This window comes from Rhizoctonia solani, chromosome 12 (genome assembly GCF_016906535.1).
Source record: "Rhizoctonia solani chromosome 12, complete sequence".
Lineage (NCBI taxonomy): Eukaryota > Fungi > Basidiomycota > Agaricomycetes > Cantharellales > Ceratobasidiaceae > Rhizoctonia > Rhizoctonia solani.
Genome location: NC_057381.1, coordinates 198,141 through 211,698, shown reverse-complemented (window position 1 = coordinate 211,698; position 13,558 = coordinate 198,141). Strand labels below are relative to the sequence as shown.

At 43.2% G+C, this 13,558-nt stretch overlaps 3 protein-coding genes across 3 annotated transcripts; 1 reads left to right on the top strand and 2 right to left on the bottom strand.

Moving 5' to 3' along the window:
* Nucleotides 1-20: 20 nt before the first annotated feature.
* Nucleotides 21-431, top strand: RhiXN_11305 (Transposon Tf2-7 polyprotein; the record flags this gene model as incomplete). Its single annotated transcript, XM_043331120.1, has 2 exons — nt 21-171; nt 226-431. 2 exons carry the CDS (start codon nt 21-23, stop codon nt 429-431), a joined length of 357 nt encoding a protein of 118 aa, XP_043184630.1.
* A 7,689-nt stretch (nt 432-8,120) lies between these two features.
* RhiXN_11304 (Retrotransposable element Tf2 protein) lies at nt 8,121-10,051 on the bottom strand (the record flags this gene model as incomplete). Its single annotated transcript, XM_043331119.1, has 2 exons — nt 8,121-8,614; nt 9,784-10,051. 2 exons carry the CDS (start codon nt 10,049-10,051, stop codon nt 8,121-8,123), a joined length of 762 nt encoding a protein of 253 aa, XP_043184629.1.
* A 2,069-nt stretch (nt 10,052-12,120) lies between these two features.
* RhiXN_11303 (uncharacterized protein) lies at nt 12,121-12,796 on the bottom strand (the record flags this gene model as incomplete). The annotated part of the gene is made up of 3 exons (XM_043331118.1): nt 12,121-12,284; nt 12,337-12,688; nt 12,740-12,796. The coding sequence occupies 3 exons, from the start codon at nt 12,794-12,796 to the stop codon at nt 12,121-12,123; spliced, it is 573 nt and encodes a 190-aa protein (XP_043184628.1).
* Between the last annotated feature and the right edge of the window lie 762 nt (nt 12,797-13,558).

The window sequence follows — 13,558 nt, the reverse complement described above, 5'->3', positions numbered from 1 at the left end:
TCTGGTTAGATGGGAAGAACATGGAACTCAGGACCAATTCAAACAAATTGGACCCCAAACAGCTTGGCCCCTTCAAAATCATCAAAAAGGTCTCCAGCCACGCCTACCGTCTAGAATTACCAGACACCTTGAAAATCCATGATGTCTTTTACGTTGGGTTATTGTCCAAAAGTCACAAATCCCCAAATCAGCCATTTCCGGATTGACCTCCCCCTGAAACAATAGAGGGAGAAGAGGAATACAAGGTTGAGCAGATCATTGATTCCAAAAAACAACAGGGAAGATGGTTTTACCTGATAAAATGGAAAGGTTACGGTCCGGAAGACAACTCCTGGGAGCCCAAAGAACTATTGGAACATAGCCAGGAAGAAATCAAGCGTTTCAACCAAGCCAGACTCAGAAAGGCTTGTGACGCCGCCAAGAGCCTTTAAGGGGGGGCAATGTTAAAATCCCCTAACATATACCATTGGACTCGCACGATTTTTCTCATATTTTTAGTATTTTTTCCGAACCTTGTATCTCATGTTTTCGATCACGTGATCTCGGCGCTTATTTATGCCAAGATGCCGCGCCGAGATGCCGTGCCAAGGGCGCTTAGGAGAAATCCACGCTTCTGCGCAGCCCGCAGCACGCTTCTCACTTCCTTTATGTACTTCTTTTCTCACGCGCACAGACCATGTAAATAGTGCGTCCTTGTCTATATATACAGCAGGAAAATTGCTTGGAGACCCCAAGTCAATTTTACCTTGCCTCTTACTCATTAGAGAAGGTAGCCAGCCAGCTAAGTTGCCGGCCCCCAGCAGCGTTAAGTCACTTACCCCTTTATATACACCTATCACACCTCCCAGGCCTAAGGCCCCCATGCAGTAGTATAGAAGCAGTAGACCGCCATAAGCGGTGATAGTATAGCCTTAGATAGTTAGATTACATAAGCAAGTGTATTAGTACGGCCCCAAGCGCCCGCCCACTAGCGTGTACCCAACCTTACAGTTGGCGTACAACACCAGACAATGTCTAGGATACCTCTTGTTGCATCCCACATTGTACACAGGGCCTTAATCCCAGGTCCACTAAGTAGTTCACATCATCACCACTGTCTTAAGCTGTCTCTCCACTGTACTTATGTAGTTTTCCATTGCCCATAAGGCCTTAGTCATTGTAGATAGGCAGTTAGATGCCATAGGATAGCACTCACTGCCTTACACAGTTTATATTTGTACTGAACCAGCCACAAGTGCCAACCCCCTTGGCATCCCAGACAATGTCTAGGACAGGGGGGGAAGCCCAAACACAAGAGTGACAGTCAAAAGTAACAGTGAGTGGTAAGAGTGAAGGGTGGTAGGAAGGGTGCCCTCCAGGGGTATGCAACAATCCCCTTTTATACCCTATATTGGCAAGGCTACTGAGTCATTCACCTAGTCAGAGTATGAGTATGACTTGCTTAGGACTGTACTTCCTAAGACTTTGATTGGTGGGTAGGAAGGCACAGATATGACTAGGTTGGAATGTGGCTGCTCTTGGGTTGAACTGCAATTAGTTAAAAATAGAAACATCTAAATACATGACTCAGTCTGTCAAGAAATTCTTGGCAGCCAATGAGCACTTAGAGATAGTCATTAGTGTGAGTCATTCTGGTGGTGTTGTAACCTCACTGTAAGGTGGGTTACTTGCTAGTGAAGGGCACTTGTGGCCATACTACTACAGTCACTGCTGACTAATCTAAGGCTATGCTACTGGGGTAAGCTGCTGAAGGCAGTGTGGGAAGGCCTAAGGCTGGCAGGAACTATACTACTGGTGTTAGTGGAGGACCTTAGGGGTCCAAGTTACTGCCAGTAAGAGGTCTTAAGGACCCAACTACTGAAACTACTGGAACCTGTCTTGTGATGAGAGACAAGGTAAAATCAACTTGGGGTCTCCAAGCAATTTTCCTGCTGTATATATAGAAAAGAAACTATCTACAAGGTGGACTGTGCGCATGAGAAAAGAAGTAAGAGAAGCATGCTGTGGGCTGCACAGAAGTGTGGACATGTGGTAAGTGCCCATGGCACAGCATCTTGGCATGGCATCTTGGCATGTGTAAGTGCCAAGATCATGTGATTTGAAAATAAAAGATAAAAAGTCCATAACAATACTAAAAATAATAGAAGATTTAGGAGATTCCAGTGGTATAATTTGTAAGGGTGTAACAGGTGGCAAGCAGAATGACTCATAAGCAGGATTTGCAGTACCACTAGAAACTACTAAATAAGGAAAACCTTAGTAATCTCATGAGAGGTATGACTCAACCAAGCTAGGAATAAGGTTCATTTCCTGAGTTAAAGCTAGTCATGTGATGAGCTAGATGTAAAGATATAAATATAGTAATTAGTAAGGCACTTGAGCCACATAGATGGAATCTTGTGAAGCTAATATCTCCATGAGATCCTATTGTATGAGCATGTGTCAGGCAGCGTTAGAATAAGCAAAAGGAGCTCTATTGAACAATATGTAACACATACAGTCAATATGAGCGTTACATAGAGTAATGACAGGAATAATGGAAATAAGAGAAAAATGGCCATTAAATCAGAAAGTCAGATATATGCAGATTATGGTGGATGGTGAGCTGTGAATGAAATATTATGAGATACATAACACAATCAACCATAGTATTGTCCAGGTTGATTACCTCTTGTTGCAACTTCACATTGTACAAGGTCCTTACTGCCCAGTAGCCACTTAGTAGATAGTACTCACATTGCCTTAAGCAAGTTCTTGGTTGTACTTTGGTAGCTACTCAATCCCATAGGTGGTCTTGTCACTGTGGTATAGTTGATCATTGCTGTAGGATAGTTTGTCACCACCTTATGCAGTTTCCACTTGGAGTTACATGGCTGCAAGCACCAACCTCCACTCCATCCTTGACCAAGTCTAGGACAGTACCAAAAAGCCACAGGTAGCCTACACTGGAGGTTGGATGCCCAGGAATCAGTTCCTGTTCTTGACATGGTCACATGACCAGTACAAATGGTTGCATGCTGGCCTAAGCCCAAATCTGGGGGGTAGCAGGTGTAATCATGGGTTGTCAGCAGAGGAATAATAGGGCTCTATGGCTTAGTGGTCAAGCTGGTTCAATTCTGGCTAGATCTATTTTCCTCTATTTATGACAGTGCCCTACTGTAGGTAGATGCACTTGCCTGAGCTGCAGATGTGAAAGTCTAACCCCTGGTGGGATTTGGATCTGTCCTAGATGTCCTTAAGGGATGTCAAGGCAGCAGGCGCTTGCGGCCGTATGGGACTAAGTAAAACCATGTAAGGTGGTGAAGGTTCTACCTACAACATCTAACTAACTAAATACAATGACCAAGGCCTTATGGGCATTGGCAAGCTATGTATCTACAATGAGAGAGCCGCTTAAGGCAACATGTACAAGTAGGGGCTTAGTAGTTACTGGCCTAAGGCCTTGTACAGTGTGAGAGATGCAACAAGAGGTAATTGACCTGGGTGTTACCATGGTTGGTTGGCCTCCTTATATATTCTAAGTACAGGCTATTTACAAATACAAAATATCAAATATGTAATCCAATAAGAACCCTGTTCCGCAGTTGGCCTTACTCATGCATATGTGTCACTGACGTGTCATGATGATGTCATAGGTGGAGGTGGCTATGTATGCTGTTTAAGTGCATATGGGGATGTGGCTTGGCGCTTAGCGTATGATATAAGCACCAATGTCATGTGATTGAAAAGGTAGTCCAATTGCCTTTGTTTAAAATCAAGAAAATTGGAATAAATTCCCTGGTATTGAGTGTCTACAACAGGATCCTTGTTCTCTCTTGGGGCAGACTCTTGCCAGGGGTTGGATTTTGGTGCTAGTTGAATGCTTTGGATGGTCCAGTTCTGGGACATGTGTTGAATATTGTCATAAACAGAGGAAAATTGAACTAGCTGGAATTGAACAAGCTTGGACACTAAGCCATAGAGTCATAATATTCCTCTGCTGATAACCAATAATTGCACCTGCAACCCCCAAGTTGTGCTTAGGCCATCATGCAACCACATGTGACAGTCCTGCATGACTGTGTCTACAACAGATATTCATTCAAAAGGAAATTTGAGTTATAGGACAGGGTATTTGGGTTATCTCATTGCATACAGGATATAGCCAAGTGATTAATAGATTAAGTATCTATGATCTATTGTGCAATGTACCTAGTATTCAAGAACCTGATTCAATTGTCATAATTTTTAATAAATGAGAAAATGCACCTTGGTTCAGATGTCCCACACCCAGAGCTTGGATTTTGTGGGGGTTGGTGTTAAGAGTTGTGTAAGTACCGGGGTAAGAAAGAATTACTATATACAAGATGTATATGGGAATAACTAAGAACTAGTATGAAGAATCAGAATATATGCACAGAATATATGCACAACATAAGCTAGGTCTATCAGGAAAAAACAACTCCTAACAAATAGTCTAGCAACTATGAAGTGCAGGTGGTTGGTGATGTATAGTACCTTAGACTAATGTTACCTAAGCCTGAGTGACTAAGGCTATGTATACCTAAGGTGTCTGGGATAGTACTTGTAAGGAAGAGGGTTACCTGACTAATGTACAGGATTCATAGGATTTGCCTAGTAAGTATAGGACTTATAGATGCTTAAGTAAGACTTAAAACTTATGGGGTTTACCTAAAATATATCTAGGATTTATGAGATATTGTAGATAAAGCTATCTACAATATGGGGGTATGGTGGATTGAAACACTATCACTCAATCACAACAATCCTTATAGTATTGTCACACTATACTCAATGTTGAACTCAACAACTGTGACAGTCAAGGGGCACAGGGTTGCAGTAAGTACACTAATAGGTTACCCTGTGTCTGTTGGGACTGGCCTATGGTCTTAGTGCACTGAATAACCTCCTATGCTATTTACAGTGAGTCAATCACTAAAGTGAATGTGCAGATAAGCTGTTAAAGGCTTGTGTGTATATGTCAATATATAAGAGTAAAAGTAGGATGCATTAGAAGCGTCTTCACAGGGTCCTTTTATACCCTGAGAAGGCACACAAACAAGTATATACATGATTGATACCAAGAGGAGGTACAGGAGGTACATGTGGCAACTGAAACACTTGAGGGAGCTGATACTTTGGTACATAGTAAACAATAACATATCCTAATATTTGCCCCAAGGCAGTATTTACCTGTGTGGGTCCTTGGATGTCCCAAGGCTAAGTGTTTCATCCTTGGAGTAAATAGTCCCAAAGGTATGATAGCACTGTATTGGGTACTTACAGTAAATGGGGCATAACTCTGCCAAGTGTTGTCCGTTTTGGGTGTTTGAGCCAGCGTTCTGGAGCGCACAAGCAGGTGCACCTAAGCGCAAGCAATTCAGCAGTGTGAGATGCCCGGGTGATGGAGAAAAGGCGTATTTAGTGCGTTGGTGCTTAAGCGCTGATTAAGCGCTGGAGCACTTGCCTACAGTGTTGTTATAAACAGCCTGAACCCTGGAGTTTACCAAAAGTTTGTCTGTGGAGCCAACTCATGGACGTAATTGTCCATCTGTCCATACAATTCCAAATCCATTACATAATAATATACATGAGCCTATTATGGTACAGATTTGGATGAAATAGATTCATAGACAGAGCACTCCTTGCTCAAAATTTGCACCCCATCCTTCCAGAATACACCCAAGCCAGTGCCATCCACACTATTATTCACCTCTGCAAACTTGAACACATCATGTAGTGGAATAGGGTGTGCTGTACCAAAGAAAAGACGTACTTGAGGCCATTGACACTCAGTTGACTGGGAGCAGGGAGCCCCAACATCTCCAGGGGCCTCCAGGTTGTCTTCCTTCATCTTTGTTGTCTACAGTTCAATATTGCAACTTATTTTTGCCAAATTTCTTTATGCCCTTAACAAAGAAGCACCAAGTCCAGTTCTTAGGTGCCATATTGCTAGAAAAGATGCCAAGGAGAATGAGAACATGTATCAAGGGTAGACTTTGATTCAAGTGCATATAGCTCTTTTTCTACCCTTTTACTCTCAACTTTTCCCACCTATGTCATTTTCTTTGTCATTCAAGACTTGCTATGTCACTCTCTACATATACTATTCTATTAATTTACATCATAACTCATTGTATTTTCAGCTTTGGACCAGATTCAGTCTGTATGGTTCATGGACCAACAGACACTCTCAACTAACTGCTTAGTCAGCAGACAGACCGGGCCAACAGACAGACAAGTTCACGTGTCCATGGAGTCGATAACAACACTGCTTGCCTATGCAACAGGGGGGACCCTGAATATTTCTGTGTGTAGCCACAAGATAGAATCTTGAATAATAAATACTACAAACAAGAGAAATATTACTTGTTACTATTTATCTACTCAGCTGAATTCATATATATTTAAATGAGTGAGAAAACAGCATATATGCAAACATTTTGCATATTAAGGGTATTTGTGAGGTTTGTAGGTTCTGTGAAGGTTGCAATTGGATGGAGGGACCTTGAAAACCTTAGTTTGCATCTATATCTCATTCATTTACTGTAGTATTACTTGTGTAATAAATAAAATAAGTACAGATTATAGGAGAAATGTCATATCCATACACTGAGCAGCAAAAGTATTGCAGGTCAGGAGAGGTCAAAAGTTTATCTCCATTGCTGAACAGCCAATTGGTAAATCCCATCCAAATTATACTGACACATGTGGCCATTGTAACACTATGCTTTAGCCCAAAATCTTACAAATCCATCAAAAACTAAGCTCATAACCCCACTTTTGCTGTAACTCAACCTGCAAAACTTTTGCCCATTGTGTTGAGCATCTTACAAATCTGCACATAACTGATTATGCAGTTCAGTATAAGTTCTGGTTTTTTGCACACACATTCCCAGTTATATGAGCCATTGCTGGACAGAGTATCAGCTTGTTCCACCCATTAGGGACTGTGTAACAGAACTGTCTTCTCAGGGCCAATAAAAGAAACTCAAAATTGCAGTTGCATTGAACTCAAGCCACTGTGTGGGCTGGAAATGCTTTGGGGTATTTCAGGTGACTGCCGGTACCCAGTGAAACAGCTTCCATGACCTTCCCATACCTGGGACTGGCAATATAAGAGATTGCAGCAGGTTAGGCTGTATGAGCTGAAAATTGAAATGCCACTCATAAGCTGGAATCCAAGCCAAATGATGTAGAACTTCTAGCAGTAGTAGACACAGGTCAAGGGTATGCTGAGACCAGTTATCTATGGCAGTGGTGATAAGTACACAAAGATAGCATGCAGTATACACAGAGATTGCAGCCAATGGATGGAGTCTCAAATTGAACTTGTTCTAACTCTGTGATTGTCAATTGGAAGAGGTTGAAACTCATACAGTAGAAGGTTCCTCTAAGACAGACCTTATGATGGAAAATTGGTTGTTTCCTGATTGTCAATCACAGAGTTAGAACAAGTTCAATTTGAGACTCCATCCATTGGCTGCAATCTCTGTGTATACTGCATGCTATCTTTGTGTACTTATCACCACTGCCATAGATAACTGGTCTCAGCATACCCTTGACCTGTGTCTACTACTGCTAGAAGTTCTACATCATTTGGCTTGGATTCCAGCTTATGAGTGGCATTTCAATTTTCAGCTCATACAGCCTAACCTGCTGCAATCTCTTATATTGCCAGTCCCAGGTATGGGAAGGTCATGGAAGCTGTTTCACTGGGTACCGGCAGTCACCTGAAATACCCCAAAGCATTTCCAGCCCACACAGTGGCTTGAGTTCAATGCAACTGCAATTTTGAGTTTCTTTTATTGGCCCTGAGAAGACAGTTCTGTTACACAGTCCCTAATGGGTGGAACAAGCTGATACTCTGTCCAGCAATGGCTCATATAACTGGGAATGTGTGTGCAAAAAACCAGAACTTATACTGAACTGCATAATCAGTTATGTGCAGATTTGTAAGATGCTCAACACAATGGGCAAAAGTTTTGCAGGTTGAGTTACAGCAAAAGTGGGGTTATGAGCTTAGTTTTTGATGGATTTGTAAGATTTTGGGCTAAAGCATAGTGTTACAATGGCCACATGTGTCAGTATAATTTGGATGGGATTTACCAATTGGCTGTTCAGCAATGGAGATAAACTTTTGACCTCTCCTGACCTGCAATACTTTTGCTGCTCAGTGTATAATCAACTGCTAATTGCAGGGAACCATCTGCCTTCTTCACAAGCATGACTGGAGCTCCTGCAGATGAAGTACTGGGCCTAATTTTGCCTGTGGCCAGTTCTTCCTCTGTATGTTGCTGGAGTGCTTTGGATTCTGCATCCATCATGCCATAGATAGGACCAGGGGAGAGCTTTGCATTGGGTAAGGGATCTATAGCTATGTGGTACTCTCTGTGGGGTGGCAAGACCTTGAATTCTTCTTCCCCAAAAACCCTGGAGAACTTGTGGTACTGGTGAGGTAGGTCTGAGAGAGGGTCCAAATCAGCTTCTTCCTTGGAAGTAATCTGGATCTGTTTGGGGAAGGTGATTGATCCTTGCTGCCAATCTATGAGGGGCACTTCTGCTGTTAACCAGGTCATGCCTAAAATTGCTGGAGTGTTCCCAATGGGACAAACTAAGAAAGGAATGTGGTGTGAGTTGCTGTTGGCCAAGACTGCAAGTTGAGCCTGGTGTCAAATGCAACCAGTCTGGGAAATTGTATTGTCTAGCATTCTCACTACCTGCAGATTTTTGAGTAGGGTTTTTGGAATTTTATATTTTTCTACTATGGAGGGGGAGATAAAGTTCAAAGTGGCTCCTGAATCAATCAGGGTTTTTAGTGGGTCCATTGGGTAGCCATGCATGACTAGATCTCAAAAGAGACAAATTCAAAACTAGATACAGGTAAAGTAGGCAACAACCAAACTCAACAAACGCCACCCAGGGTGGCAATCAAGGGTCTTGTTGTGGGTTGTTTGAGCACAAAAATGCATGTAGGTCCCAAATGGCATTGAATATTGGAATTTGGAGCCCAACATATTGTAGAGAATGTATAATAGAATGATAAGAATACATAAAAATAACCATAAATTACATGTGTGGAGGCAAGATTCCAATATACACCATACAGGGGGTGACAGCAGTCTGACAGCCAGCATTGGGACCAACCAGCAACAGTGGTTCAGGGCCCAACTTGGTATGGCTCCCAAACTAGCCATGTATGTTGCAACTGAAATGGCTACATGCTCAATCCAGCTTGTCCATACTCTCCAATATTGCAGCTGGGATGATCCTGTGGCCACAATATCTCTTTGCAGCCCAGACAGCCTTGTTACCTGAGAGACTGCGGCCATATTTGTGAACAAATTGCTGGGAGCAGGCAGCAAATCATGAGTGTATTTAGATAGAAACAAAAGCTATTTAGCTACAAATGTACACACTGTCTAATTGATACCAACCTCACCAAATCTAGAGCTTTGAGCATGTTTTGTCTGAGATCAGCCTTGGTGCTTGATGGGGGGAAGTCTTGATACACACGTTTGGTGACACCCCAGTATTGTTTGATCAGATTCAGTTTGCAGTGGTATTTTGGAAGGTACATTACCAAGAATCCTTTGGCCATGGCTAGAGTTTGAAGAATTGATTTCTGGGCAAGAGTATTGGGCTGGTTCATCATTGTACAGCAAGCACAGCAGTTGGTTGCACCAGGCAGACACCCATGCTTCTGCTTGTCAGTTGACATGCATACAAGCTTGAGTTTTCAAGTGTTGGGGACTCCCCACTCCTCTAAGATTGACACCATACCTTTAAATGTGCCTTGGAGCTTTTTGTTTGGATGGTCCAAGGGGTGGTATAGCTGCTGTGTTGTTCTGTCTGGCAGGATTGCAGGTGCATAACTGATTTTGACCTTTTCACTTGAGGCCCTCTCTTCCTCTCCTCCCACCTTCTGCAATGGACCAAGCATCATTTTATTGACGTTGGGAGTGCTTTCTGGTAACTTTGTATGAATAGTTGCATTGTCAAAGATGAAGACATAATCCTTGTTTGGGTAGTGCTTTTTGACAATCAACATTGCATGCAATAGTTGTTTGACAACATGAGTTGTCCCAAACCAGCCATCACACTAATTTCCTGCACAAAATACAACCTGTGCATTGCTAGTTTAGGTGAGAGAAAGCACTTGAACCTCATACACAATACTCACTCCAAATTTTCTTCTCCAGCAGCGCTTTCATCTGGTGCAGTTGGTGTTGCGCTGGGAGGGTCTGGTCTTGATTGCAGCCACCTGTAGTCAGCAGAGACAAAGTCTGCAACCATTAACAATACACTCTTGCCCTTCTGGTTTATCCCAGCCTTTTTGCTCTCATGAATCCATCAAGTAAGCTGTTGGTCATGCGCATAGAATGTAGATTTGTTGTGAAACCAGACTACTACAACACAGGGACATTTTGCAACAAAGCCTGCAGAGTCACAAAACAGCGACTTAGCTGGAGCATGTAGCAAGTCACATGATAACTGCTTCATGTTGTTCCTACAGACCTCTATGCATGAGTCTCCTGACTTGGAGTGCTGTTGGGGGGTTGAGATGTGTCTATTCTTCCAGGGGGGAAGGACACCAACTTGCACCCAATCCTCTCCAGTGTCTGGCCTTGCACATCCCAAGCGCTGCAGCACGCCCATGTGTGTTGTCTACTGGCTCTCACGGAGCCTTTCTACAGGTGTATAACCTGGGGGTTTTCTTGGGGGGGTAGAGGCATATCTGTTGGAGAGGGGAGGGGAGTTGCACCAGTCATTTGACCTATGGATGGTTGGCATGCATGCCACCATTTGCACCAACTCAGCATATATTCTGATGTTGTATTCTCTCCTGTCCATGCACGTGTTGCCTTATGTTGCCTGTGCTGCCTTATACTCATCTGGTATATAAATCCAATTTTTGTCAAACAGGGTTTGCATACCTGTTTGCCCTCTCTAATTGTCCTTGATCTTCCTCTTTTGAGGGTCCTTGACTTTCTCTCAGCCATTTGGGCTTCTCTTTTAAGGGTCCTGGCTTCTCTTTTGGGGCTTCTCTTTTTAGATCCCCATTGTCCTGCTACTGAACCCCCTGTTGTTCTCATCTCTTATCTCATCTTATCTTATCTTATCTCATCTCATCTCATCTCTCATCTCATCTCATCTCATCTCATCTCATCTCATCTCATCTCATCTCATCTTATCTTATCTTATCCTATCCTGGTTCACTGTACCCATGATTATCAATTCATTTTCTAATTTTACAAGGGATTTAAGTTAGTCATTGAGGGATCAACTGCATCAGGACCACCTTGCCATTCAGAGCCCTGTTGCAACCACTTGGGTTGTGCCCTATGTTCACAACCCTGCGCTTTGGGGGTGGCCTTGTCATCTGTCAAGTTGGCCCAGCTTCCTTGGCGTCCCTTTGGCACCCCTCTCTGCTTGTCTGGCTGTCCCACACGCTTCTTTGAACCCCACAGGTTGTTCTGGGGGCAAGCCAGACTTGTGGTAGGGCGCCCCCAGTCCACCCTTGCTGCTTTGCAGCTGCAGGGGTTCCCCAACCTCACTGGTCTGGGTCTTGTGGCCAACGCAGAAAAGCAGGCAGAGGATGAGTTTCTCCCTCATCAAATTCTGGTGGTATTTCTATTCCCTCAGAGTCCCAGCTCTGCATTTGCCATTCAAGCTTGGTCCACTTGGGGACATAATAGTTTGTTTGTTAATTTTTCACATCATCTTGTTTGTGCCCATCTGCAAATACATTTTGGTGCTCTTTCATCCAGGTATATCCCACCCAATGCATCCATTGTTGGGCAGTACAAAGTGATGGGGGTGCATCAATAATTGATTTGAATTGTATTACTGCCTCTGTGCCAAAAAAGTTGATAACATCCCAAGCCTGTATGTATTTTCCCTGGTCTCACAGCCAGAGTTGTATTGCTGCTGATAAATCTTCATCCTCCATTACAGTCCTGTTCCAAGTGCCATACACATTTGTTGGCAACTTTCCTTCTCCTTCAAAGGCCCAAATCCACACTCAAACCTGTTGCGCCAACCACTTCCCTCAACAAAGTACAAATGCAGCCATTTTGGACACCACAATGAGCTTCATTTCCATCTCAACCATTAAATTTAGCGTTCCAGCCATGAACCATAGTTGGGTGAGTACCACATTGCCAAGGCTACATACATGCATCTTTCCATGTCCATAGAAGGACAACTCAATGAATTCTTGTAGTTCCTCAACCATCCCTTAGCCTTCTTGAGTGAAATCTGCCCTTGATTGGTTGGTTCACCTTGAGAACAGTTAGTAAACTCAAGATTATGCCGCTAATATAAGTTAATTACCCTTTCTGCTTGAATCCTCATCAAACTTGGGCCCTTTGGGAGGAGGTAGGTTGGGGTTCTGGTTGTTCTCAGGATCTGCAAGACTGGGGAGATTCCAATTGTCTGTGGGGTCTTCCTCATTGTTGGGTGGGTCCTCAAGTACAACATTGTCATCTAGCTGTGGAACCTCAAGCGTAAGAGCATCAAGGTTTCCTGCCAACTTATCTGGACTCTTGGAGGCACAGTGCAATTGTGAATGTGTATAATTGGGAGGTATCTTGTCATGTGGTGTAAATTGGCTTGACAAAGCAACTGGGTTGTTGCTCCTCTTGTCAGCATGTGATTCCTCCTCCAATACCTGTGGTGCTGCCCCCTACTTGCAATCAGCATGTGCACAAAGTAATGGAAATATAATACAACTGACCCCTATCAATGAAAAGTTGTGTGAGCATTGAATATTGGCTTTTCTCCTTTGCAGCATTCTCAACAGACAAACAGCACACATGTGAAAAAGTAAACAGTTTTAAATGAAGGGAACAAGTGAGGTAACAGTGCAAAAGCAAACTATCAGCATTGCTACTATATAGACTAAGTACAGAACTCTCTTCTGGCCACAGAACCTTTGAGTCCATGTGGAATGCAAGTCACAGGGGAGTATACAGGCAAAAAACAGGGAAATAGGGAACAAATGTGTAAGGATATGGAAGCATATATGGATATATGCAGTGCATACCAGGGATTCTGTCTGTGGCACCTTGGACAATGTTGCATTCAACAATCTTGTTGGCCAATGAGCATGCTGGACTGCTGTATTGCAACCCAAGGTCCCCAAACCGCTGTTGCTGGTTGGTCCCAATACCAGCTGTCAGACTGCTGTCACCCCCTGTATGGTGTATATTGGAATCTTGCCTCCATGCGTGTAATTTATGGTTATTTTTATGTATTCCTATCGCTCCATTATACATTCTCTACAATATGTTAGCCTCCAAATTATATTCAATGCCATTTGGGACCTACATTCATTTTTGTGCTCAAACAACCCACAACAAGACCCTTGATTGCCACCCTGGGTGGTGTTTGTTGAGTTTGGTTGTTGCCTACTTTATGTGCACATCTATAGGTTGGACCAAGGGCTTGATGGTAGTCCTTGGTCTCATTCTTTTTCCAAACTCTCCTCTGCTGCCTTGACTACTTCTTTGATTGTGGCCTTCCAACCATTGGGACATTGCTTGATCCCATGCCC